At 43.5% G+C, this 23,252-nt stretch overlaps 1 protein-coding gene across 2 annotated transcripts in view; it reads right to left on the bottom strand.

Moving 5' to 3' along the window:
• LOC111155594 (DNA cross-link repair 1C) overlaps positions 1-21,813 on the bottom strand; it is a 42,692-nt gene extending 20,879 nt beyond the window's left edge. Inside the window, exons 1-9 of one of the 2 annotated variants that reach the window (XM_022515848.1) lie at positions 21,647-21,813; positions 15,918-15,969; positions 13,549-13,633; positions 8,819-8,878; positions 6,895-6,950; positions 6,219-6,320; positions 5,505-5,577; positions 5,173-5,313; positions 1,084-1,185 (exon numbers count right to left, since the gene is read on the bottom strand). In XM_022515848.1, coding sequence (XP_022371556.1) covers positions 1,084-1,185; positions 5,173-5,313; positions 5,505-5,577; positions 6,219-6,320; positions 6,895-6,950; positions 8,819-8,878; positions 13,549-13,633; positions 15,918-15,969; positions 21,647-21,755 — 780 coding nt within the window. In that variant the 5' untranslated portion in view covers positions 21,756-21,813. Of the gene's footprint in view, positions 1-1,083; positions 1,186-5,172; positions 5,314-5,504; positions 5,578-6,218; positions 6,321-6,894; positions 6,951-8,818; positions 8,879-13,548; positions 13,634-15,004; positions 15,054-15,917; positions 15,970-21,646 lie in introns of those variants that run through there. The other variant, XM_022515849.1, reaches the window with a different exon arrangement.
• Between the last annotated feature and the right edge of the window lie 1,439 nt (positions 21,814-23,252).

Here is a 23,252-nt window from a genome sequence, read left to right as displayed (position 1 = left end):
TCAGTGAGGCTGTGTGTGTGTGTGTGTGTGTGTGTGTGTGTGTGTGTGTGTGTGTGTGTTGAGACACCCACAAAAGGATGAAATAAATCCATGACTCTGGTTATGATATGCAGCTTACCAATCATCAAGATAACTTCTTACCTTGTAGTTCTCCTACAAGTAGAATATTCCATGTTATAGATAAGAATTTGTTGTTGGTGTTTTGTTTTGTTTTTAAATTATCCTTTATTTAGGGCTGAGCAAGTATACTTTAGGGATTTTGGCAATGGAGCAAATATTACTACCACAATGACAGACTCACTAAATAAAAGCAGTGTTAACTAAAATAAAAATCACTCAGCATTTGAATGTTCAGATATTTTAAAAATTTAGAGGAAAATCATGGCCATGCACACCCCCACCTCTGAAGATCCTGATTTAGGATTAGTGATGCCAACTGACTATATAAATTGAGAGGGAAAAAAAAAAGTTAAGGGCAAATGCAAAATTTAATACCTGACCTTTAATAACAGAAGGGCATTTAATAAGTGAGGGGAGTTCTATGGTGGCCTTCGCAAATGAATTACAAATGAGTTAGAAAACACTAAAAAAACACTCATCTGAAACGGACCAGCAACACCTAAGAACATTTCAAAAGATGAAGCGAAGTTATATCTAAGTATTTATCTAAAATGAGTAGAAGAAAAATAATTTATGAACGTGCACATAGGTCATGAATCTCAAATATAAGTAACAATGGATTGTAAACATTAAGTTATAAGCTCTAACATATTACTAATCTCATTATAAATACATTACTCATCATGTAATTCATTACAAATAAACATGTATCAAATGCACATGGATTTATTTCATTAAAAAACGAAGGGGATCCGTGTCTGTTTACTGCCATGTCATCTATGGCAATGGAACACAGTGACGTCTAGCTGTGTGGCCTGGGGTAACACCGGAGGCTCTCAGCCTCGGTTTCCACATCTGTAAACTGAAGGGCCTAGAATATGGGATTTCAGAGCTTCCTTCCGAACCTAAAATTCTGTTTTCCATGCATCACACCCACAATCAGAAAAGCAATTTACTCCGCACCTTTGGATGGCGACAGGCATGGATCTGAGTGCTGCGGTCTGTTGTGAGATGATGAAGAATGTCCGGCATGTTTCTAAACATGTCTAGTTTGTTCACGTGAACCTGAGCAAAATAAGACATACAAGCATATTATCTGAATTGTATTTCCTACTTAAAAAAAAAAACAAAACTGTTCAAGGGTGATGCTGCGAGGCAAATCATCCAGTTAGTGAAGTTTCTTCTTTCTTAAAACTTGGTTTTTGGAGGGGCACCTAGGATCGAGCCCCATGTCGGGCTCCCCCTCAGCACCAAGTCTGCATGTGCTGCTCCCCAAATAAAAGCTTTAAAACAAAACAAAAACCTAGTTAAGTAGCTATTTCAGTGCACACTGGTAATATGCCGGGATGTCAGGAGGCAAAGGACAGAAACCATATTCCCACCAGTCAGCATTAGTGCCGATAGGTGGTGGCACTAAAACATTCTGGAGACTCAGTTGGTGAGAACCTCGTTGAATCGTGCTAATACAATGGACCCCGAACAACACAGGGGTTGGGACGCCAACCCCCACACAGTCAAAAATCCCCATGACCTTCTACTCCCCAAGAATTTAAAAGCTAATAGCCCCCTTACCAATACCATAAACAGTCAACTGACACACATTCTGTTATGTATCACATACTGTATTCTTACAATGAAGCAAACTAAAAAAATGCTACTCAGAAAATCATAAGAGAAAATACACTTAGAGTATGCGCTGTTTTTCTTTTTTTACTGAAGTACAGTTGACCCACGAAGTTACATTAGTTTCAGGTGTACAACACAGTGATTGGACAACACTGTAACTCCCTAGGTTATGCTGTGCTCACAAGTGTGGCCACTATCTGTCACCACACAGTACTATATATGATACAATACTGTATTTATCAAAGAAAATCCACATATAAATGGACCCATGTGTGGGACGCCTGGATGGCTCAGTTGGTTAAGCGGCTGCCTTCGGCTCAGGTCATGATCCCAGCGTCCTGGGATCGAGTCCCACATCAGGCTCCTTGCTCGGCGGGGAAGCTGCTTCTCCCTCTGCCTCTGCCTGCCACTCTGTCTGCCTGTGCTCGCTCACTCTCTCTCCCTCTCTCTCTGACAAATAAATAAAATCTTTAATAAATAAATAAATAAATGGACCCATGTGGTTCAAACCCATGTTGTTCAAGGGTCAACTCTACTGTCCTTCAATCTGCCAAGAGTCATTCAATTCATATTTATTGTGCACCTGCTACAGGTCAAGTTTTATTCTAAATACTGGGTATACTGCAGTGAGTAACCAAGAATCACTGACTTGTGGAGACACACCCCCAACATGCCATATGAGTTAAGGGCAGTTTTAGGGGGAACACAGCTGGAGGAGGAAGCAGAGACCCAGACCGCCCCCCCTTACAACACACCCCTTTATGGGATTAAAAGGGGAAGGACAGATGCGGAGGTTGTGGGGGGAAGCTTAGCCACTTTAAAAAAAAATTTTTTTTTAAAGATTTTATTTATTTATTTGACAGAGATCACAAGTAAGCAGAGAGAGGAGGAAGCAGGTTCCCTGGTGAGCAGAAAGCCCAATGCGGGGCTCGATCCCAGGACCCTGGGATCATGACCGGAGCCAAAGGCAGAGGCTTAACCCACTGAGCCACCCAGGCACCCCCACTTTTAAAATTTTAAGGCTGATACATTTTAAATTGTTTAACCAGTGTATCCGTTTTAAAAGACTCTCTTCTTCAAAGTAAGTAACATGTACCTAAACTGATACTGGGACTGTGAAATAGCACAAATAAGAAGTATTCACTCTCGGGTGCCTGGGTGGCTCAGTGGGTTAGGCCTCTGCCTTCGGCTCAGGTCATGATCTCAGGGTCCTGGGATTGAGGCCTGCATAGGGCTCTCTGCTCAGCGGGGAGTCTGCTTCTCCCTCACTCTCTCTGCCTGCCTCTCTGCCTACTTGTGATTTCTGTCCATTTCAAATAAATAAATCTTTAAAAAAAAAAAAAAAGAAGTATTCTCTCTCATTTTGAAATCTGATTAACAGATTAGAATAATGTCAAATCGCTGTGGTAATTAATACCAAGACAAGAATAAAAAGAATCCAACATAACTGCTTCTTTATCCTGTGCCTTATTCCATTCATTCTGTTTACTAATGACTAGTAAGGAGTAACAACAAATTTGCTTTTCTGGACTCTCTAAGAAAATAAAAAGGGGTAAATTTTAAGGTGTACAGAGATACAGAAAGTTTTATCCTCAACAAAAATAAAGAAGCCTGAAAAAGTTGCCAGAGATCATCTCTGAGGTCCCTTAGTCAAAAACCTCCCTGTTGTCCCTTTTTAAATTCCTGATCTGAAATTGTTTGTATTCCCCGCAAAGGGATTCAAGGGCCTGAGAGAGGGCTCATGCCAGGGGGACTCTGAGGTCACAGGGTCAACCCCCAAGGCTGCTCTCCCCCAACCCCAGCCCTCCTCAGCCCAAGGTTCCTTCCTGCAAGGCCTTCCCAGATTTCACACACATGCGAGTATTTACAACGGGAATTTGGGACTGATAAGCAGCTGCTACCTTTGTACTTCACCAAGAGGACAGGAGGGAAAAAGCAGATAATAGAGATGTGTGTGTGTGTGTGTGTGTGTGTGTGTGTGTGTGTGTGTACGTAACCTATTATCACTGTGATTTTAATTTAAAAGGCCATTTTAACACCAAAAAAACCAGGAATGACAATCTCAGAATGAAAGCAAATCCTTCTCAAAAAGGAGAATTCACAACTTTATACCAATGTATTTTGACAGAGGGACCCAAGGAAGGAAAAAATTAAGGAAAGGAGGACAGAGGGAGTCAAGGCTTACAAAGGGAGGGGGGAAGAATTTTTTTAATTTCATATGCAGAAAAGCTAGATCTTTTTCATTTTACTGAATGACACTGACTTGGCACAAGTTTGCTGGATGGGGGATCAATGTTAAAAGGTACAAAACAGGGGCGCCTGGGTGGCTCAGTGGGTTAAAGCCTCTGCCTTCGGCTCAGGTCATGATCCCAGGGTCCTGGGATCGAGCCCCGCACCGGGCTCTCTGCTCAGTGGGGAGCCTGCTTCCTCCTCTCTCTCTTGCCTGCCTCTCTGCCTACTTGTGATCTCTCTCTGTCAAATAAATAAATTTTAAAAATCTTAAAAAAAAAAAAAAGGTACAAAACAGAGTGGAACTTAAATGTCTAACTCGCCCCAACACTGTTTTATTCAGGGTCATTGCCAGAACTCTGTCTTCTCTCAGGGGACAAGAGCAGGAGCCCCAGGCTCGGCCGCTCCGTCCAAGAGCCCAGCACGGAGCCCTGAGGAAGGGACGGGTGAAATAAAACTCCCTCCCAGCCTGCCCTGAAGCTTCTGAGCTCTAGGACAGCGGTTTCCACACACACTGCGGGACCAGGACCCGCAGTAAGAAATAGGTTTCCCAGCGCAACCCAGTGCACATACGTATACACGTATGTAAATGCACGTGTCTCATTCTCTATGCGAGCGGTCACAAAATGATAATTACTCGGATTACAAGCAATACACTCAGATCACTACATCTATTTTATGACCCCCCAGTCATAAAAAATACTTGAAAAAAAATACTTCCCCTACGGGACATTTCGCCACAGCCATTCCCAGCCACAGGGCCGCAGTTGGCTCCTCCCGTGAGGACATGAACAAACGGAGATGACCTCTCACTCCACAGGGGCTGCCAACCCCCGTCACACATGCCCTTTTTTTGTTTGTTTTTTGTTTTGTTTTGTTTTTTAAAGATTTTACTTATTTATTTGATCCAAGAGAGAAAGAGTGCAAAAGCAAGGAGTGAGGTGGAAGGAGAGGGAGAAGCAGGCTCCCCACTGAGCAGAGAGCCCGATGTGGGGCTCGATCCTAGGATCCTGAGATCCAGACCTGAGCTGAAGGCAGACGCTTAACCGACTGAGCTACCCAAGCCCCCAACCCACGCCTTTTCCTGGGCTGCTTCCCTCTGCTACTGCGGTTGGTTTTTGGGGGGCAGGGATGGGGAGGAAAGGAGAGGCTGGAAGGATGGAAGGAGCAACAGAAAAGCAAGAGCCATCACCGTACCTGGACTCCAAATTCTTCACTTAGGTTGGTGAACAGGTACTCGTACCCATAAGCTGCTTTGCAGTTAAGCCACACGACATGGTACGGACTCCGAGAGATCCAGCCTCGAACCAGCTCTACTATTCCACTCAGACACTCCTCCTGGGCAGGAATTTTAAAAGGCATTTAACACTTTTAAGAACATCACTCACCCTTTGCACTCCCAACAATCATGTTATTAATGCGAATTAATTATGGGACGATTATGATCTGACATGTTATTCTAGAAACTTCCTACTAGAAATAGACAGCCACACCCCAGTTACCATGCCCACTTCTCCGGGGAGACTTACTCGACTAGGAATCTGATAAAATTTTGGATCACAGAAAGTAGTATCCAAGTATACACTCTGGATGTCTTTCACTCTAGGGAAAAAAAAAAACAAAAACACAATAACAATTGGTGTCAACCATCTAATGTTAAATAAAATATACGTAAAGTTTAAATTCTCAGTAATCTTAGAGGGTGTTCTATTGAATTTTTGGAAATTTTTTGTTAAATCAACTTTTTTGGGAAATGATTTCCACACAATAAATTACACAGATTTTGTAAAGATGGTTCAGTGAATTTTGACAAATTCACGTAACTACTGCCCCCAATCAACATACAGAATGTCACCATCACCCCATTCCAAGAAGAAAATTTTGCTTTACAGTCACGAATATAACAAACTTCGATTTCAATTGAAACAAAGGCTTATATTTGGGAAGAAAGGAGCAGTAAAACTTTTTAGATGATTCAGTCCCCCATTCAAGAATTACATGAAGTCTGGGGCACCTGGGGGTCTCAGTCAGTTAAATACCTGACTTCTGATTTCCGCTCAGGTCATAATCTCAGGGTCATGAGATGGAGCCCCGTGTTGGGCTCTGTGCTGGGTGTGGAGTCTGTTTGGAATTCTCTCCTTCTCTCTCCCTCTGCCCTTTCCCCATTTCCCTGCTCATGCACACTCTCTCTCTCTGAAAGAAAGAAAGAAAGAAAGAAAGAGGAATTACATAAAGTCCAGTACCTGCCCCCAGAGTGCAGAAGCTCCATTCTAGCAGCTTCTCCCTTTGCCAATCTGAAATCTCCCGTGTACAAGACTGTTCCATTATTGCCCTGAAATAAAAACCTGAGAAGGAAATAGATCTTGGTGACTTCTAAGTCTCATACAACATTCTCATAAAGCAAAAACACACTAAACCCATAGCAAACGTTTCCTGCCAAACATAGCCACCTACAATACGGTATTAGTGGGATTTTAATAGCTCTACATCATACCAGGCATTCAGCCGCCACCTTTTCTCAGGGGGGGGGGGGGGGGGGAGCGGTTAGAAAACATTATGGACTGTACTACTGCATTTCCAACAGACATCCCCTGAAATGTGTTAGCACTCTTCACTACTCATGGAGAGAAAAATCCATGGGACAGGAAAATTCAAAGTCAACAGAGAAATGGCCATTGAAGACTTCCATTGTAAGAAAGCCACATTTCCAACTTGATCTTCACCTCAATTCCCCAAGTTCAATTTGGAAACAAAGATTAAAGAAATTACCATCTACGTATTCAAGAAGTAATCTCCCATCTACATATTCAAGAAGTAATCTCCCCACACATATTATTTTTTAGACCCTAAACATTTATTTCTACAAACGCGATATATATCTATGTGTAAGAAAATGGCAAAAGAGATGAGCCCCCTTACATAACTGATCCTGGACAATGACCAGCTGGTAAGAGAGTCACAACAACCTCTTCCTTCTAAAAAGAAAATAAAGAAAAAATAATAATAATAGAAGTTATCATGAGGACCCAGCTCTCCTTAATCGAACAGATTCAGGTACTTCTCAAGAATGTGGTATGCCTCTCCTCATTTCCTCATGCACCAAATCCTGGAGACGCGTGAAATCCTTGCCCACAGAATGACAGTTAAACGCAGCTACAGTGTAACCCAGCAATTCGACTCTGAGCTACACACAAGAGAAATGAAAACGGACAACCACATGAAAACCTGGGCATGCATGTCCACAGTGGCACTGCTCATACTAGCCAGCAAGTAGAAGAAGCCTAAATGTCGCTCAATTGATGAGCACATGAATAGGACGTGATCTGCCCATACAGTGGAATGTTATTTGGGCCACGGCAAGAGATGAAATCCTCACATCATACTACGACATGGATAAACCTTGACACCATTATGCAAAGTGAAAGAAGTGAGTCATAAAAGACCACGTCCAGTACGATTCCATTGATAGGAGATGTCTGGAACAGGCCAATCCTGCAGACTAGAGTAGTGGTTGCCATGGGCTGGGGGAGGGAGAAGTAGGGAATGATTGCTAATGGGTACACGGTTTCTTTGTGGGTGATGAAAATATTCGAAAAAGAACTGTGGTGGTAAATACACAACTCTATGAATATATGAAAAGCCACTGAATTATACATTTTAAATGGAGAGAACTGTACAGTATATGAATGATATCTCAATAAAGCTATTATTAAATTAAAAAAAAAAAAAAAGCCTGCTGTCGTCTGGCCCCAAATCACCATTCTACAAGTACTGTCCCGGTATTAGGACACACTGGCTCACTACGTGAGAATGGCAATTCCTCCCAGGAGTCTAAGGTCATTCATTCCGATGGCCCTATTAGAGCAAGGTCCCATGGTTAGTTCTGGAGACACAACACACAAAGCTATGGTGCATGAGAATAAACCCAGGACCAGAGTGGGACCGCCAGACTCCAGTCAACAGCAGGAGCTCTAGTCTTTCGCCAACATAAGTGGCAAGACAGCGAGGCAATCGGGGGAGTCGAGAGCTCTCTAACTGAGGTCAGCACAGCATCTGGGAACCTTCAGGCTGTCCTTTTCCCCTCCTTTTTAACCCGCCCCAACCAGTCCTGAAGCCCTCCCTTGCTGAACAATTTGGTGAGGACTACTTCACAGGCTGATCTTCTCCAGAGAGGAGAGACGAAGTCAGCCCCTGCCTGATCCTGGAGAGATGACGGACACCCTTCGGAGTTCAACGTTTCGGAAGGGCAGGTTATAACCCGGCCGTAGAACTAATCCTACCTAGATTTCCCAGACAGTAGGAAAATACTTCTGGCCCTAGGAAGAATTTGAGGTAGAAAAATAAATAAATAAAAGGTAGGTCCATAATCTTGCTTATTATTAAACATTCACAACGCAAAAGTACCTGCTTCTAAATTTAAGGACAAAAAATATACTGGATCCACGTGGACACTGTTTCTTCCATAAGAAATGATTCAGAAAATAAGAAAATCACAAACACATGTATTTGCTACAAAAGCACTAAGCACCATATTATATCCTGAATATCGTAATAAATGTAATTAAAGTGACAATGACATCATGCAGTAATATTAACAGCTGGAGTTCTCATCATTAGTAGGTAATATACTAAAAAAGAGCAATTCACACAGAAGTCAAAGTCTACCTCATAGACTACCATGTAGAAAAGAAATACAACACAAATATATACATATATATTTTCCCCCTACAAAGTCATCCAATTACTATAACTTTTATGGTAAGAGCAGCACTCAAAATCACAGAGAAGAACAATCAGGTTATTAAATAATAATTTTTTAAAATTATATTTAGTATTTACTTACCTCGCCTGATGCTTCATCAACTAAAGGTATCTGGGTAGGAGTTTCTATTTCAATGGATATCTATTAAAATAAGAGATCATATGTACTATCATACTCAGTGTTTTCAGTTTTTCATGGATTTACATGGCTCTGCCATCTCCAACACACACACAAAAAAAGACTTAGAAGTTACTAGGACTCTCTGAGTCGTAATTTCGGACTCCGCAATACTAAATGTTTTAACAGCTTGAAGACAGGATAGAGCTAACATAGTGCCTTTCCTGTGGCTGATGTGGCAACGTTGGTTAAATGCCTCCTAAACTTACATATCCTTTGACACAGCAATTCTATTTCCATGAATTCAATTCTTCTCCCGTCACTCCCCGTCCCTATCTTCCCACTGCCTGCTCCCTCTGAACTTGAGCCTCGGTAACACACATGGCCACATGCTCTGCATGCTTAGGCTTCTCGCTGCAGAACGCAGCCTGGATCTGTCCACGAGGTGCTGGCCTTGTTCAGATTCAGGCTGCCTCAAGGGGCTCCCAGGTGGCCTGGCCCATTTTACTATGACAGCAACTTGCATGAGGGGCATTCAGTAGGTAGTTGATGAATCAGTGCACACAATTCATCTTTTCAGTCCACAGATATCCTAAAACTTAAAGTAACTGAGATTCAGGTGTTAAAAATATCCTTGCATTCTGGGGGCGCCTGGGCGGTTTAGTTGGTTAAGCGTCTGCCTTCGGCTCAGGTCATGATCTCCCGGTCCTAGGATTGAGCTCTGTGTCCAGCTCTCTGCTCAGTGGAGAGTTTGCTTCTCTCTGCACCCCCACAGGGCCCAACTCGTACTCTCTCTCTCAAATAAATAAATAAAATCTTAAAAATATATGTATTCTTGCATTCCAGAGTAAACACACTGGACTGTGTTCACAACGCACTTTTTTGCTACTCTGAGATTCAGTTAGCTTAATCAGGCTGTTCACGTGGTCATACATGAAATGGCTTCTCTCCTCCTTGCACTATCATTATCAATTCTGCCAACAAGGTCGAGCAGCTTCTCTCTTTACTATATCCCACAAAAACTCATCCAGTATGGGGATTATTTGTCCTTTGAACATTTGGCAAAATGCACCTATAAAACCATCTGGACCTGGGGCTTATTGAAGAAGAGATCTTTGTAAGTTGTTTTAATTTCTTCAATGTTTACTTATTCAAGTTTTCTAGTTTTCTTGCCTCAATTTGGTATTTTCCTCCTTAGCCAGGTATCCACTTTGCCTAAATTATCAAATATACTATCATTACTTTTCAAAAATGCATTGCTACTATTAATACTTTCCTTTTATCATTCTGTATTTTTATATGCATCTTTTTTTTTTTTTGACAGAAAGAGAGATCACAAGTAGACAGGCAGAAAGAGAGAGAGAGAAGGAAGCAGGCTCCCTGCTGAGCAGAGAGCCCGATGCAGGACTCGATCCCAAGACCCTGAGATCATGACCTGAGCCAAAGGCAGAGGCTTAACCCACTGAGCCACCCAGGTGCCCTATATGCATCTTTTTTTTTAAAGATTTTATTTATTCATTTGAGAGGGAGACTGAGAGAAAGAGACAGAGCATGAGCAGGGGGAGGGGCAGAGGGAGAAGCCAAACCCCCGCTTAGCAGGGAGCCCGATGCAGGACTCGATCCTGGGACTCCAGGATCATGACCTGAGCTGAAGGCAGCTGCTCAACCAACTGAGCCACCCATCTCACCCATGCGCCCCTGCATCTTTTTTTAATCTTGGCAGAAATCTATTTCTGTTCCTCTGAAGATGAGCTTTTACTTTCGTTAATCTTGCCTTTTATTTTCTGTGGTAGTTGTTGGTCTCTGTATTGATAACTTGTCCTTTTGCCTTAATTATTTCCTTCTTTCCCATATCCTTAGATTTGCTTTGTTGCTCCTTTCCCTTCGTACTGAGTTGAAGACCATTTCCATGTAATTCTGGTCTTTGTTTTCTAAGAAATGTACTCAATGCTGTCAATTTCCCTCCAAGCGCTAATTTAGCTGTGTTACACATATTTTGACATGTCGTGTTCTCACTGTCCATCAATTCTAAGTATTACATGCTTTTCTTTACAATTTCCTCTTTAACCTAAAGGTTGCTTAGTATTTCAGTTCCCATGTGTGGGATGATTTTAGCTCTCCTTTTATTTAGGATTTCAGCAACACCGCATTGTACTCAGAGAACAGACCAGTACGATGTCCTACTTTTGTGACACAGCACATGGTCAATTATAAATGTTTCCTATATACCAAAGATCTTGCTTTCCCTTTGGGTGCCTCCGATTGCTATTAGTTCACATTTATTAATCAAGCCCTTCAAATCTATCTTATTTCCTGCTTCCTTCCTCTTTCAGTTTTTTTTTTTTTTTTTTTAATTTATTTGAGAGAGACAGAGAGAGCACAAGCAGGGAGAATGACAGAAGCAGATTCCCCACTAAGCAGGGAGCCTGACGTGGGGATCGATCCCAGAACCCCAGGATCATGACCTGAGCCGAAGGCGGATGCTTAACTGACTGCACCTCCCGGGTGCCCCCCTCTTTCAGTTTCTGTGAGTGGTGTGTGAAGCGCTAGAGCTACAAGCACTGAGTGTCCTAGCTGCTCTTAGACTGAGAGGTGGCCTCATACTCCACTGACTTTGCTGCACTGCAACTGTCCCAGAGGTCCCCTCCACACATACCTCCAGGTTGGCACTGGCCACAGGAAACCGCTGTGTGAGATCTGGAAGGCCAAAGTGAACCGGCAGCCAGAAGATCTACCAGCTCCAGTACGAGCACCTGCTGGCTCAGCTGGCAGACAGGACAGGACTGCCGTGACCCCACCTTCAGCTTCTCAAAGGCCTGGGCCAGGAGTGTGGCACTCAGTAGCACCAGGGGGCTGCAGCACTAGCCAGGGTGGAGAGAGTGCGAGACAGGGGTTCCAGGCTTCCCTGTGGGTTCCAGCCCACCTCTGCCCTTCTCCACTTCTCTCTCCACTCGGCTTCCTGCCGCTGACCTGCAGGTCCATGGCAACCTCAGGCCTAATACCAGGCCGAGGTTACAGCCTTAGTGTTGGGCCACTCTGTGGAGTGGGGATGGACCTCACCCCAATTACGGTCAGAGGTCGAGCCGGAATGTGCCACACGTGCACCAACAGGGTGTGAAAACACTGTTTTTCCCACACTGTGGGAGGTTCTGCAGAGAGTAGAGCAGTGCCCCAGCTGGGAGGAAGTGGCTCTTCCCCACACCCCAGAGACAGGAGCAGTGAGTGGCCCTGGTTTTTATTGTGGTTGGGGGGTGTGCGTGGGCTCCCATGGTTCGAACTTCACGTCAGTGCCAAGGTTGGGGGTGGGCTTTTTTTTTTTTTTAATTTATTTTTTAATAATTTTTTAATTTATTTGACAGAGAAAGAGGAGGAGGGTGCGGCAGGCAGAGGGAGAGGGAGAAGCAGTCTCCCTCCTGACAGGGAGCCGGATGCAGGACTTGATCCCAAACCCTGCGACCATGACCTTAGCCAAAGGCAGATGCTTAACTGACTGAACCACCCAGGGGCCCCAAGGCTTTTTTTTTTTTTTTTAAATCAGCCTGCCCAAATGTGGGGCAGAAGTGGAAAGAGGATGTGAGAGCTGAAAGCCAGCAGCAGGTAAACATCAAACAGACCGTGACACTTGTTCGGCCTTCTCTGCCAGATCCCACAATGACTTAAGGTTTAAACCACAGAGTGCACCCTAACTGTATTTCCCCAGCGCTTCTCTTTCTCTGATCAAGCACTGGGGGATCAGTGAGGACTTTATCCAGTTTGTCAATTGCATGTTTGTCAATTGCATGTTAAGTTCAAATCTTCTTGATCCATTGCTCCTTCTGACAATAAATAACATCCTCTTGGGAACAAGATCTCTTTTTACCTTCGATTCTATTTTGTATGACAAAAAAAACTGCCACTCTGGATTTTTTAGCTTCTAATTATTTAATATACCTTTCCCTTTTTTTGTTTTTTTAACTCCATTTCAACTTGCATTTATCCTTTTGTTTAATCTAAACCTCTTGTAGACTAAGACTATTGGAACTTTCCTTTTTTTTCCCTTAACCTAAACTGAGAAAATCATTAGTTAGAAAATTAACTAGTAATTACTGTTATAATAGGACTTTTCCTAGCATCTTACATTTTCCATATACCATTCCTTTGTTTCTCCCTTCACTATATGCTTTCCATTGGACAGATCCATTTTATTCTGTCAGATTCAAAGTTGTCCACTCTATTTTTATTCCAGTTGTTATCCCTTTATCGTAACCCATAAGATGTGTTCATTTTTCCTAAACTATGTCATGACCTAAGTAATAGGATTTATCAGTTGTGTTAAACATTTCACACTCTGCAGTATTAAAATGCAACTTAGCAGCTTTACACAGTGGCAGTATTGTAGCCAATGAGGTTTATCCGAGGTGTGATTATTGCTAATTAAAATGCAATTTAGCAAGAGTTAATGAAATTAAACCAACAAAACTAAGACCTGAGATCAAGCCACTGATGGACAAGAAATACAAATCTGCAACAACAAAATGTTGGCCTCTTCTAAACTGAGGAATTACAAAGACTAAACATCAATACTGTAATTAATGTGGATAAATACAGTGTAGGACTAACTGGGCTTTGAATAATCCCAATGCTTTGTTTAATCGGCCTCGAAAAATATTTCCCCTTGAGGTAAAGAATTAGTATCATAAAAAAATAAAACTTACGATTCGTTTCTCCCAAAATCTGTACTTCGGGCTAGTTAACAACAACTCTTTAGTAACAGGCGAACAGTATAAGCAAACCTTCAAGCTGAAAGAAGAAATTTAGAAAAGCTGGGTCAGTATAATCCATAGCGAGCCATCTGGGTGACCAGAAAAATACATTTCATCACATATTAGTTATCTCAAATCATTCAGACACTGAGCTGGCTCAAGAAGTGTCGGAACAGTTCCCCACATGCCACCACCTGTAACCATCTAGGTCCCATCAAGACAGAAGTGGGAGAGGGGGCACCTGGCCAGCTCAGTCGGTACGAGTGTGCGACTCTGGATCTTGGGGCTGTAAGTTAGAACCCCACATTTGGAGCAGAGATTACTTAAAAATAAATTTATTTTTAAAGATGTATTTATTTATTTTATTTTGAGAGAAAAAAATTTATTTTGAGAGAAAGAGAAAAGGGAAGAGTGAATGAGAGGGAGAGAATCTCAAGCCGACTCCCCACTGAGCGTGGAGCCCACAAGGGGTCTTGATCCCACAACGGTGGGATCACGACCCTGGGATCATGGCATGAGCTGAAATCAAGAGCCAGACACTTAACAGACTGCACCACCCAGGAGCCCCACCTTAAAATTTAAATTAAATTAAAAAAAAAAAAAAAAAAGAGTGCAGAGGAACAACAGGGAAGAAGCAAAAGAAGAGAATATACTGTGCCCTCTGACTTCCTCAAAAGGGGGTCCCCCATCACTCTGAGTTTAAAGATATATGTTTGTACCTGATCAGGAATGTCTGGAACGATTCCGCCACATGAAGCTACCTCTCAAGAAGGGAAAAGGGTGGGGATGCTTTCAAATTTTTAAATTCAAAAACAAGGCTTAGAGTTAAGAACACAGTCTGTGATGGACCGTATTTTCCAAAGATGGCCACACTAATATATTCCCAACCACACATGCTCTGTTTACAGATGGATAAGGAAATCCCTCTGCTGACAGAGGGGTCTATTTTAACCACCCCCCCCAACTTCAGCCTGTCTTTGTGACTGCCTCAACCAACAGAACGTGACAGAAGGAGGTCTCAGGACTGTGGAGGCTACATGGTTCCCTGCTAGCTCTCCCTTGGGACATACACTTTTTAAGCCCCAAGTCTCCATTTAAGAAGTTCGGCTACCTTGAAATCACCATGCTGAAGAGTTTTCCAGGGACAGAGTTGCCCAAAAGCCCCAGCTGCCTGATTCCTCTCAGCCTTGGTGTCAAACACTGAATGATGGGCCCCAGATAATGGCAGTCCCCCTAGGACACCCAGCCAGGGAGAAACCAGCACCCCCGACTGTGCTCTGTCAGCATTCCCAACCCACAGAAACTGAGAAAGAGAACATATGATTAGTGGGTTAAAGTCACTAAGTTTGGGGCTAATTTGTTACGCAGCAATAGATAACTAATATACGGGCTCAAAAATCAGACAGACCTGGTTGAAATCCTGGTCCTGCCACTTACTGGCTGTGTGACCTTGGGCAACTAATTTAACCTCTCTGGTTCCTCAGTTTCCTCATCTGCAAAATAGAAATAATAATGGTATCTATTCAAAAGTTACCAAGAGGATCTAATGAGGATGTTGGCTCCAAGAAGACAGGGATTTTCATCTGTGTTGTTACTAGTATAGCCTCAATGTCCAGCACAGAGCCTGACTTGTCACAGGCTCTCAAAGAAACCGCCAAACTAAACAACACATAGGGCTGGCATTTACATAAGCACTCAGTGAATACAGGCTACCGATCATCACGAACACAGACCCGTGATAGCACTTTGCAGAGAAGACTGGCATCCACTGGGTCAGAAGTTAAAGAGTCAACAGGGCTCTTTCCAATACATAGCTTAGGGATTTGGAATTGACATTTAGGCAGAGCGGACTGTAGGAAAAGAACGCAGTACTTTAGCTTGAAGATCCAAAAACATTATGACTGTCTTCGCAACAGAACTACACACACAGGGAGAAATGAAAGGGAACACACTACTGCTACCCCCAACAGCATGATGAATCGTACAATTAGAATGTCGAGTGAAAGGAAACAACTAGAAGTGTCTATTCAGTATGATTCTACAAAGCTCACAACCAGCCAAGATTAAACCATGATGACAAAAAGTCAGAATACATGATGCCTTTGAGACAAGGACTGACTGGGAGGAGTGATGGGGCTCTGTTCTGGGACACGGGCCCTATTCTATTTCTCCATCTGGGTGGAAGCTTCATAGATGTGCTCACCTACAAAAGCTCATCTGACTGTGTCCCCTTACGATGTATGTACTTCCCTGTGTAGCAGTCACAGCTCAATTAAAATGTTTACTTAAAAAACACACAAATAAGGAGGAAAATAAATTACCTGCACTCCAGCCTTCTTTTCAAGGTAGGGGCTCTTAATCCTTTCATGTGATCTAAAAACAAAAGAATCAAAAATTATAAGCACATTTTTTTTTTTTTTAGAGGATTCCTTAGGCCAAGCAAGGTGTCTGTTCTTTTCGAGCTTTCTTTTAAGAGAAAATATATGAGAGGTTCACTTTTTTTTTTTTTTAAAGATTTCTTTTATTTGAGAGAGCGAGCACACACACTCACGTGTGAGTGGGAGGGCGGGGGGAGGAGAGAATCTTTTTTTTAAACCTGGAGTGTGGTTACTACATATATTTTTTAACATATAATGTATTATTTCCCCAGGGGTACATGTCTGTGAATCATCAGGCTTACATATTTCACAGCACTCACCATAGCACATACCCTCCCCAATATCCATAACCCAGCCACCCTATCCCTCTCACCCAGCTCCACTCCAGCAAGCCTCATTTTGTTTCATGAGATTAAGAGTCTGTTATAGTTTGTCTCCCTCCCGATCCCATCTTGTTTCATTTTATCCCCTCCCTACCCCTCACGACCTCCTGCCCTGCACCTCAAATTCCTTATATTAGAGAGATCATATGATAACTGTCTTTCTCAGATTGACTTAATTCACTCAGCATAATAACCTCTAATTCCATCCACAACGTTGCAAATGGGAAGATTTTGGTTTTCTGATGCCTGCATGGTATTCCATTGCATATATATACCACAGCTTCTTTATCCATTCATCTGTTGATGGATATCTAGGTTCTTTCCACAGTTTGGCTATTGTGGACATTGCTGCTATAAACATTTGGGTGCACATGCCCCTTCAGATCACTACATTTGTATCTTTAGGGTAAATACCCAGTGGTCCGATTGCTGGGTTGTAGGGTAGCTCTATATTCAACCTTATGAGGAACCTCCATGCTGTTTTCCAGAGTGGTTGCACCAGCTTGCATTCCCACCAACAGTGTAGGAGGGCTCCCCTTTCTCCGCATCCTCACCAACATCTGTCATTTCCAGACTTATTAATTTTTTGAACACATTTTTCATGTGTCTGTTGTCCATCTGATGTCTTCTTTGCAGAAATGTTGTTCATGTCTTCTGCCCATTTCTTGATTGGATTATTTGTTCTTTGGGTGTTGAGTTTGAAAAGTTCTTTACAGAGTTTGGATAGTAGCCCTTTATCTGATAGGTTGTTTGCAAATATCTTCGCCCATTCTATCAGTTGTCTTTTGGTTTGTTGACTGTTTCCTCTGCTATGCAAAAGTTTTTGACCTTGATGAAGTCCCAATAGTTCATTTTTGCCTTTGCTTCCCTTGCCTTTGGCGATGTTTCTAGGAAGAAATTGCTGCAGCGGAGGTCAAAGAGGTTGCTACCTGTGTTCTAAAGGATTTTGATGGATTCCTGTCTCAAGCTGAGGTCTTTCGTCCATTTTGAGTCTATTTTTGTGTGTGGTGTAAGGAAATGGTACAGTTTTATTCTTCTGCATGTGGCTGTCTTTCCCAACACTATTTGTTAAAGAGACTGTCTTTTTTCCATTGGACATTCTTTCCTGCTTTGTCAAAGATTAGTTGACCACAGAGTTAAGGGTCCATTTCTGGGCTTTCTATTCTGTTCCATTGATCTATGTGTCTGTTTTTGTGCCAGTACCATACTGTCTTGATGATGACAGCTTTGTAACAGAGCTTGAAGTCTGGAATTGTGATGCTGCCAACTTTGGGTTTCTTTTTCAACATTCCTCTGGCTACTTGGGGTCATTTCTGGTTCCATACAAATTTTAGGATTATTTGTTCCATTTCTTTGAAAAAAAATTGATGGTATTTTGATAAGGATTGCATTAAATGTGTAAATTGCTTTAGGTAGCATAGACATTTTCACAATATTTGTTCTTCCAATCCATAAGCATGGAACATTTTTCCATTTTGTTTGTGTCTTCCTCAATTTCTTTCATGAGTACTTTATAGTTTTCTGAGTACAGATTCCTTGCCTCTTTGGTTAGGTTTATTCCTAGGTATCTTATGGTTTTGGGTGCAATTGTAAATGGGATTGACTCTTTAATTTCTCTTTCCTATGACTTGCTGTTGGTATATAGAAATGCAACTGATTTATGTGCATTGATTTTATATCCTGACACTTTACTGAATTCCCGTATGAGTTCTAGCAGTTTTGGAGTGGAGTCTTTTGGGTTTTCCACATAAAGTATCATATTACTTGCAAAGAGTGAGAGTTTGACTTCTTCTTTGTTGATTTGGATGCCTTTTATTTATTTTTATTGCCTGATTGCCAAGCTTAGGACTTCTAGTACTATGTTGAATAGCAGTGGTAATAATGGACAGCCCTGCCGCGTTCCTGACTTTAGGGGAAAAGCTCTCAGTTTTTCCCCTTTGAGAATGATATTCACTGTAGGTTTTTCATAGATGGCTTTGATGATATTGAGGTATGTGCCTTCTAACCCTACAGTGTGAAGAGTTTTGATCAAGAAAGGATGCTGTACTTTGTCAAATGCTTTTTCGGCATCTATTGAGAGTATCATATGATTCTTGTTCTTTCATTAATGTATTGTATCACACTGATTGATTTGCGGATGTTGAACCAACCTTGCAGCCCTGGAATAAATCCCACTTGGTCGTGGTGAATAATCCTTTTAATGTACTATTGGATCCTATTGGCTAGTATTTTGGTGAGAATTTTTGCATCCGTGTGGGAGGAGAGAATCTTGAAGCGGACTCCCCACTGAGCAGGGAGCCCCACACTGGGCTGGATCCCATGACCCCGAGATCATGACCTGAGCCAAGACCAAGAGTTGGACGTTCAAGCAACTGAGCCCCCAGGTGCCCCAAGAGGTTCACCTTTATAAGAGAACTGATTCGTGTGGGCTACTGACTCTTCTGCAGGTGGCAAATACCGCTGCAAACAGGGCAAGAACCACTGCAAGCTGACCATCTCTGGCCATCATTTACAAGAACAATCCCCTCCATCTTAGGACAGATTCTAAATCACTCTGAGTAGCCACAGAAGAATGAGTGACCAGACTCACTTCAGAACTGCTTCCAGCACTTTCTTTCATGTTCTTCCTTCATTTTAATCCAACCATCCTTTGTGCCCACTTTATGTGACCCATCCAGTCCCAGGCACTGAGGTGAGTCCATCTGGACCTTGTTTAGGCTTAGGTCAGCATGAGAAGAGTTTCATTCTCTTCTCAGCCTGCTGTGACTGCTGGGTAGAAAGATGCGGCATTTCTATCCACACAGGTCTGCTTCGCAGCCCTCCAAAGCAACACATACAGAAAGACAGCCTTTAAACATAGTCATTCTAATACATTCTGAATCTCCAGCATGGGAAGGACTAGATAGCAATGACCACACCTTCTCAGTTTAGGTGAATCAACAAACCCTAATTATTCAAATTACCACCCAAACACACACACACACACACACACACACACACACAGAGTCCTCAACACAATCACCTGTGCTGATCCTTAACTCCAGAGAAAACAATGCAGTCACCACACCCCCCACAGTAGACCTTGACTGGACTTGTGCCTGTCCCCTCGGTGGGTGAATCCCCTCAGATCACTCCTAGTCCAGGCTTTTAGGGCCTCTGGTGGCATTGGTTGGGATTTCCAAAGAATTTGTGCCACGGCAAAATAGAGGCTGAATCAAGACTCAGTTCCATACTCCCAAACTAAATCAGCAGGCAGCCCTCTGTGGCTGCTTTAATCAAGACAGCCCAGGACCAGCCCAGGACCAGCCCTGGACCACCGCAGACCCCTCCAAGGCTGCCAGCAAGAGAACCTGGGCCAGTTTATTTGGTGCTGCAAGGACTGCACCCAGAGTCTCCTTTCCGGAGCCCTTTTGCTTTCTCGAACCAAATTAAGTCATTGGAAATTGTCCCCTAATGGGGTCTTCTCCAACCCTGGGCTACTCTATCAGGCCACAGGTCCCCTCTTGACCTCCAGACCTTACTGATGCTTAGCAAAGCCTGCCCTGAGCATAGGGCTGGGTTTCAGATGGTCCATAAGCAGGACTGAGTGGGCCATGGAATGAGACGTTCTATCAAAATGTGATTTTTTTTCTACCAAAAGAGGCCACAGATTTTGTCAGATATCCTGTATCAGTCTGTTCAGAATGACACAAAATACCACAGACAAGGTGGCTTAAACCATAAAACTTACAGTTCTGGAGGCTAAATTCCAAGCTCAAGGAGCCAGGGTTGGTTTCTGGTGAGACTTCCCCTCCTGGCTTGCAGATGGCCCTTCAGAGTGTGTGGACAGGGTGCAATCTCTATTCCTCTTTTCATAAGGCCATCAATCCTAATGAGTTAGGATCCAGCTCATTTAAATTTTAACTGCCTCCTAAAAACCTAGTCACCAAATAGTCACATGGGGGTTTCAGCTTCAACACCTGAAGGGGGTGGGGCAGCACAATTCAGTCCACAGCATATCAAAGAAATCTGTTTCTGAAAAAGGTTAAAAACTACCAGTAAGCAGTGTGGGAAATTTCGAAAAGCAGAAGCTGAGTTCTTCCCTTGATGAGATTATTTTCAGGCTGAGTAAACAGACTCACGTGTCATTAGAGAACAGAAACAGTGATTATAAACTGCTCAATAACAGGGAGTCAGTTTTTTGCTTAACGTACAAACAGATGATCACGATTTCAGATTCCGTTAGAGGGATTCCTTCTCCAAACTCGCTACTCGTAGACATCAAGGGCGAGCCCCTGCGCCACACGTCAATCATGGCTAAGCACATTCTGAGTTCAGAAACTCCAGTAACGCTCAAGACAAAAGGTGAAACAGAGGTATCACCACCCAGCAGGGGATTCACAAAGAAAAACGCACCAAAACCAAAAATGTTATTCTGGAGATAAGTAGAAAGACCCTCAAAAAGGCTCACAGTGCTATTTGACAAATCAAGAGACGAAATTCAGATTTTCGCATTGATGAGAGAAAATTCGTAGACTAGAGCAAGAAAGCAGAGGCACTTCCCAAAAGCGCGAACGCAGGCATACTAGGTGATACACACACGGCCAACGGTTGCAAAATGAGGGCTCCTCCAGCTCTGGAGATCGGTTAGAACGTTTTAGAGACTCTCCCGCCTCACGTGGAGTCTCTAACCTCCAGGCCTTATCACTAGGGCCTAATCCCTAATAATTAGGGATCACCTACCGTGTGCAGCTGTGAAATCTTAGTGTTCTGGTTGCTTCCCCTTAAACGAAATTTTTATATTGGAGGCGGGCAGAACACCTCAAAGGAGGGGGAGCTTGCACTACAAGAGCTTTCAGACGCGAGGTCTGAGTGTGTGTGCGGGCGCTTGCTTGATAATAAATACTGGGGGGCGGGTAGGGCGGGATTTCTTCTGAAACTTGTTTTCTTTATAACATGGAAGCGAAGATGTAAAGGAAGAAGTAAGAAAGAATCCTCGCTGACTTCTGACTCTTCGCTGCTAGGAGAGCTACCAAAAGAACCCAAGTATTATCCCTGGTCAAACGGGCCCGGAGGGTGGGGGGCTGCCCAAGTTTCGGTTCCGTCCCGTCGTACAGATGAAGAAATAAAGCCTCAGAGAGGCCGAAGAGCCAGGCTGGGACAAGGTCCATCTGCTGGTCTGGGCCCCGGCCTCCCGGAGCCTGCACTCCGCTGCTCGAGCTCCCCCGAGCATCCCGGGCGGCTTCCCCGCGCGGCCAGAACACAGTCAGCCTGCGTCCCCTGGGCGGGCGGCGCGCCACGCTCACTCACCCTTGTGGCAGTGGGACAGGAAGTAGGCGCGGGCTTTCAGGTTCTCCCTGTCAAAGCGGTCTATGGAGATGGTTGGGTACTCGGCCATCTGCCCCTTGAAGGAACTCATAGCGCCAGCACAGCCCCGCGGACCCGACCCCACGCCGCCTGCGGAAGCTGAGGTTTTCCTCGCCTGGCCGCCACTTCCGGGAACCTGCCGCCGCCGCCGAGCCATTGGCTCGCCGGATGCAGCCACGTCCAATCAGAGGAGCCCTGAGGCGGCGGGGCGGTGCCGAGGAACTTCAGTGGACAGTCCGCTGCCGGCGAATCGTGTGGTTGATTGTTCGAGTGGCGGGATGCTGGGCTGGGGCAGCTGGCTGGGATCTAGGATGTGGCGCGACGAGGGTGCCTCCTGCTGGAGACCTTGACTCCACACGAGTGGCCTTCCTGGTGCAGTGTGTCCTTGTCTGTGCAGGAACGGTATCGCGAAAGGAAACTGAACACCCGTAGCAGGTGCTCTACCCAAGGATGCCAAGAAGCGAAGGGCGATGCAAAGCTTCGCTTTGAAATCAGACTTCGTTCCACCTCCTGCTTGTCTATTGAGAGCCTGAAAGCCCAGTTTCCCTTCTTTACTTTTCTTCCCAGTTTCTACCTTAGGGGGTAACCATGAGGATTGTATGAGAAAAAAAAATTGTATGTGACTCATGGTAGATTCAATAACTTGTTAGTTCCCGCTTCCATTTATTTATTCATTCATTTTTTTATTTTAAAAGATTTTAACTTATTTATTTGACAGAGAGAGAGAGAAAGAGAGAGAGAACGAACAAGCAGGGAAGCAGCAGGCTGAGGGAGAAGCAGGATCCCAGCTGAGCAAGGAGCCCAAGAGGGACCCCATCCCACTGAATGGATCCCTTCCTATCAAGTCTCCTTAAACACCACAATATTAATAATCAGAAACAAAAACACTCTTGAGGTGTTGTTTTGTGTATTACATTATAATAAGCCTTGCAGTTTATTACATATATGACTAAGATGTGCCTTCAGGTAGGTTTTCAACCCATTTGGAGACAGCACATTTGCAGAATATGATAAACAAATGCTTCCACAAAGACACAAAATAATGCGGGGGGCAGATCCAAGAACAATGAATTTTAAGCAGTGGAATCAAGAATCAGAGTGCCAACCTCATGGAACATCAGCATTTTCCTGCAGCCATGGTACTCAGAGTTCTATTCAAATAGAGATTTATCAAAGGTGAAGAAAAAGAAAGGGAGGAAGATGAGGTAGAGTGGGAGCAGTATAGACATCATAATCATTTGAGTAAAGCATTCTGTTAGTATCTATTGCCAACACCTTTGATTTGGTATAAGATGGTTTGTCTTAGAATAAAGGAGGGCTAAGCTGTGTATACCTAAAAACAAATTCTGCAGTGAGACTGGGATCTGGAGAATCTGGTGTGTCTACCTCTGACAGGATGTGGAACTCCTGGCAAGGCAGGTCAAGATAATAGTCATATGCTTATCTAACCACTTATTTATTCTCTCTTCTTTCCACAATGGGTACAGTGTGACAGAGTAAAGGGAAAGAGGATAAGGGGGAACAGATAGGTCAGAAAACAGCGAAGGTG

This window comes from Enhydra lutris, unplaced genomic scaffold (genome assembly GCF_002288905.1).
Source record: "Enhydra lutris kenyoni isolate GAN:26980312 unplaced genomic scaffold, ASM228890v2 scaffoldscaffold42, whole genome shotgun sequence".
NCBI lineage: Eukaryota > Metazoa > Chordata > Mammalia > Carnivora > Mustelidae > Enhydra > Enhydra lutris.
Note: the sequence above shows the minus strand (reverse complement) of the source record. Positions and strands in the feature narration are given on the sequence as shown.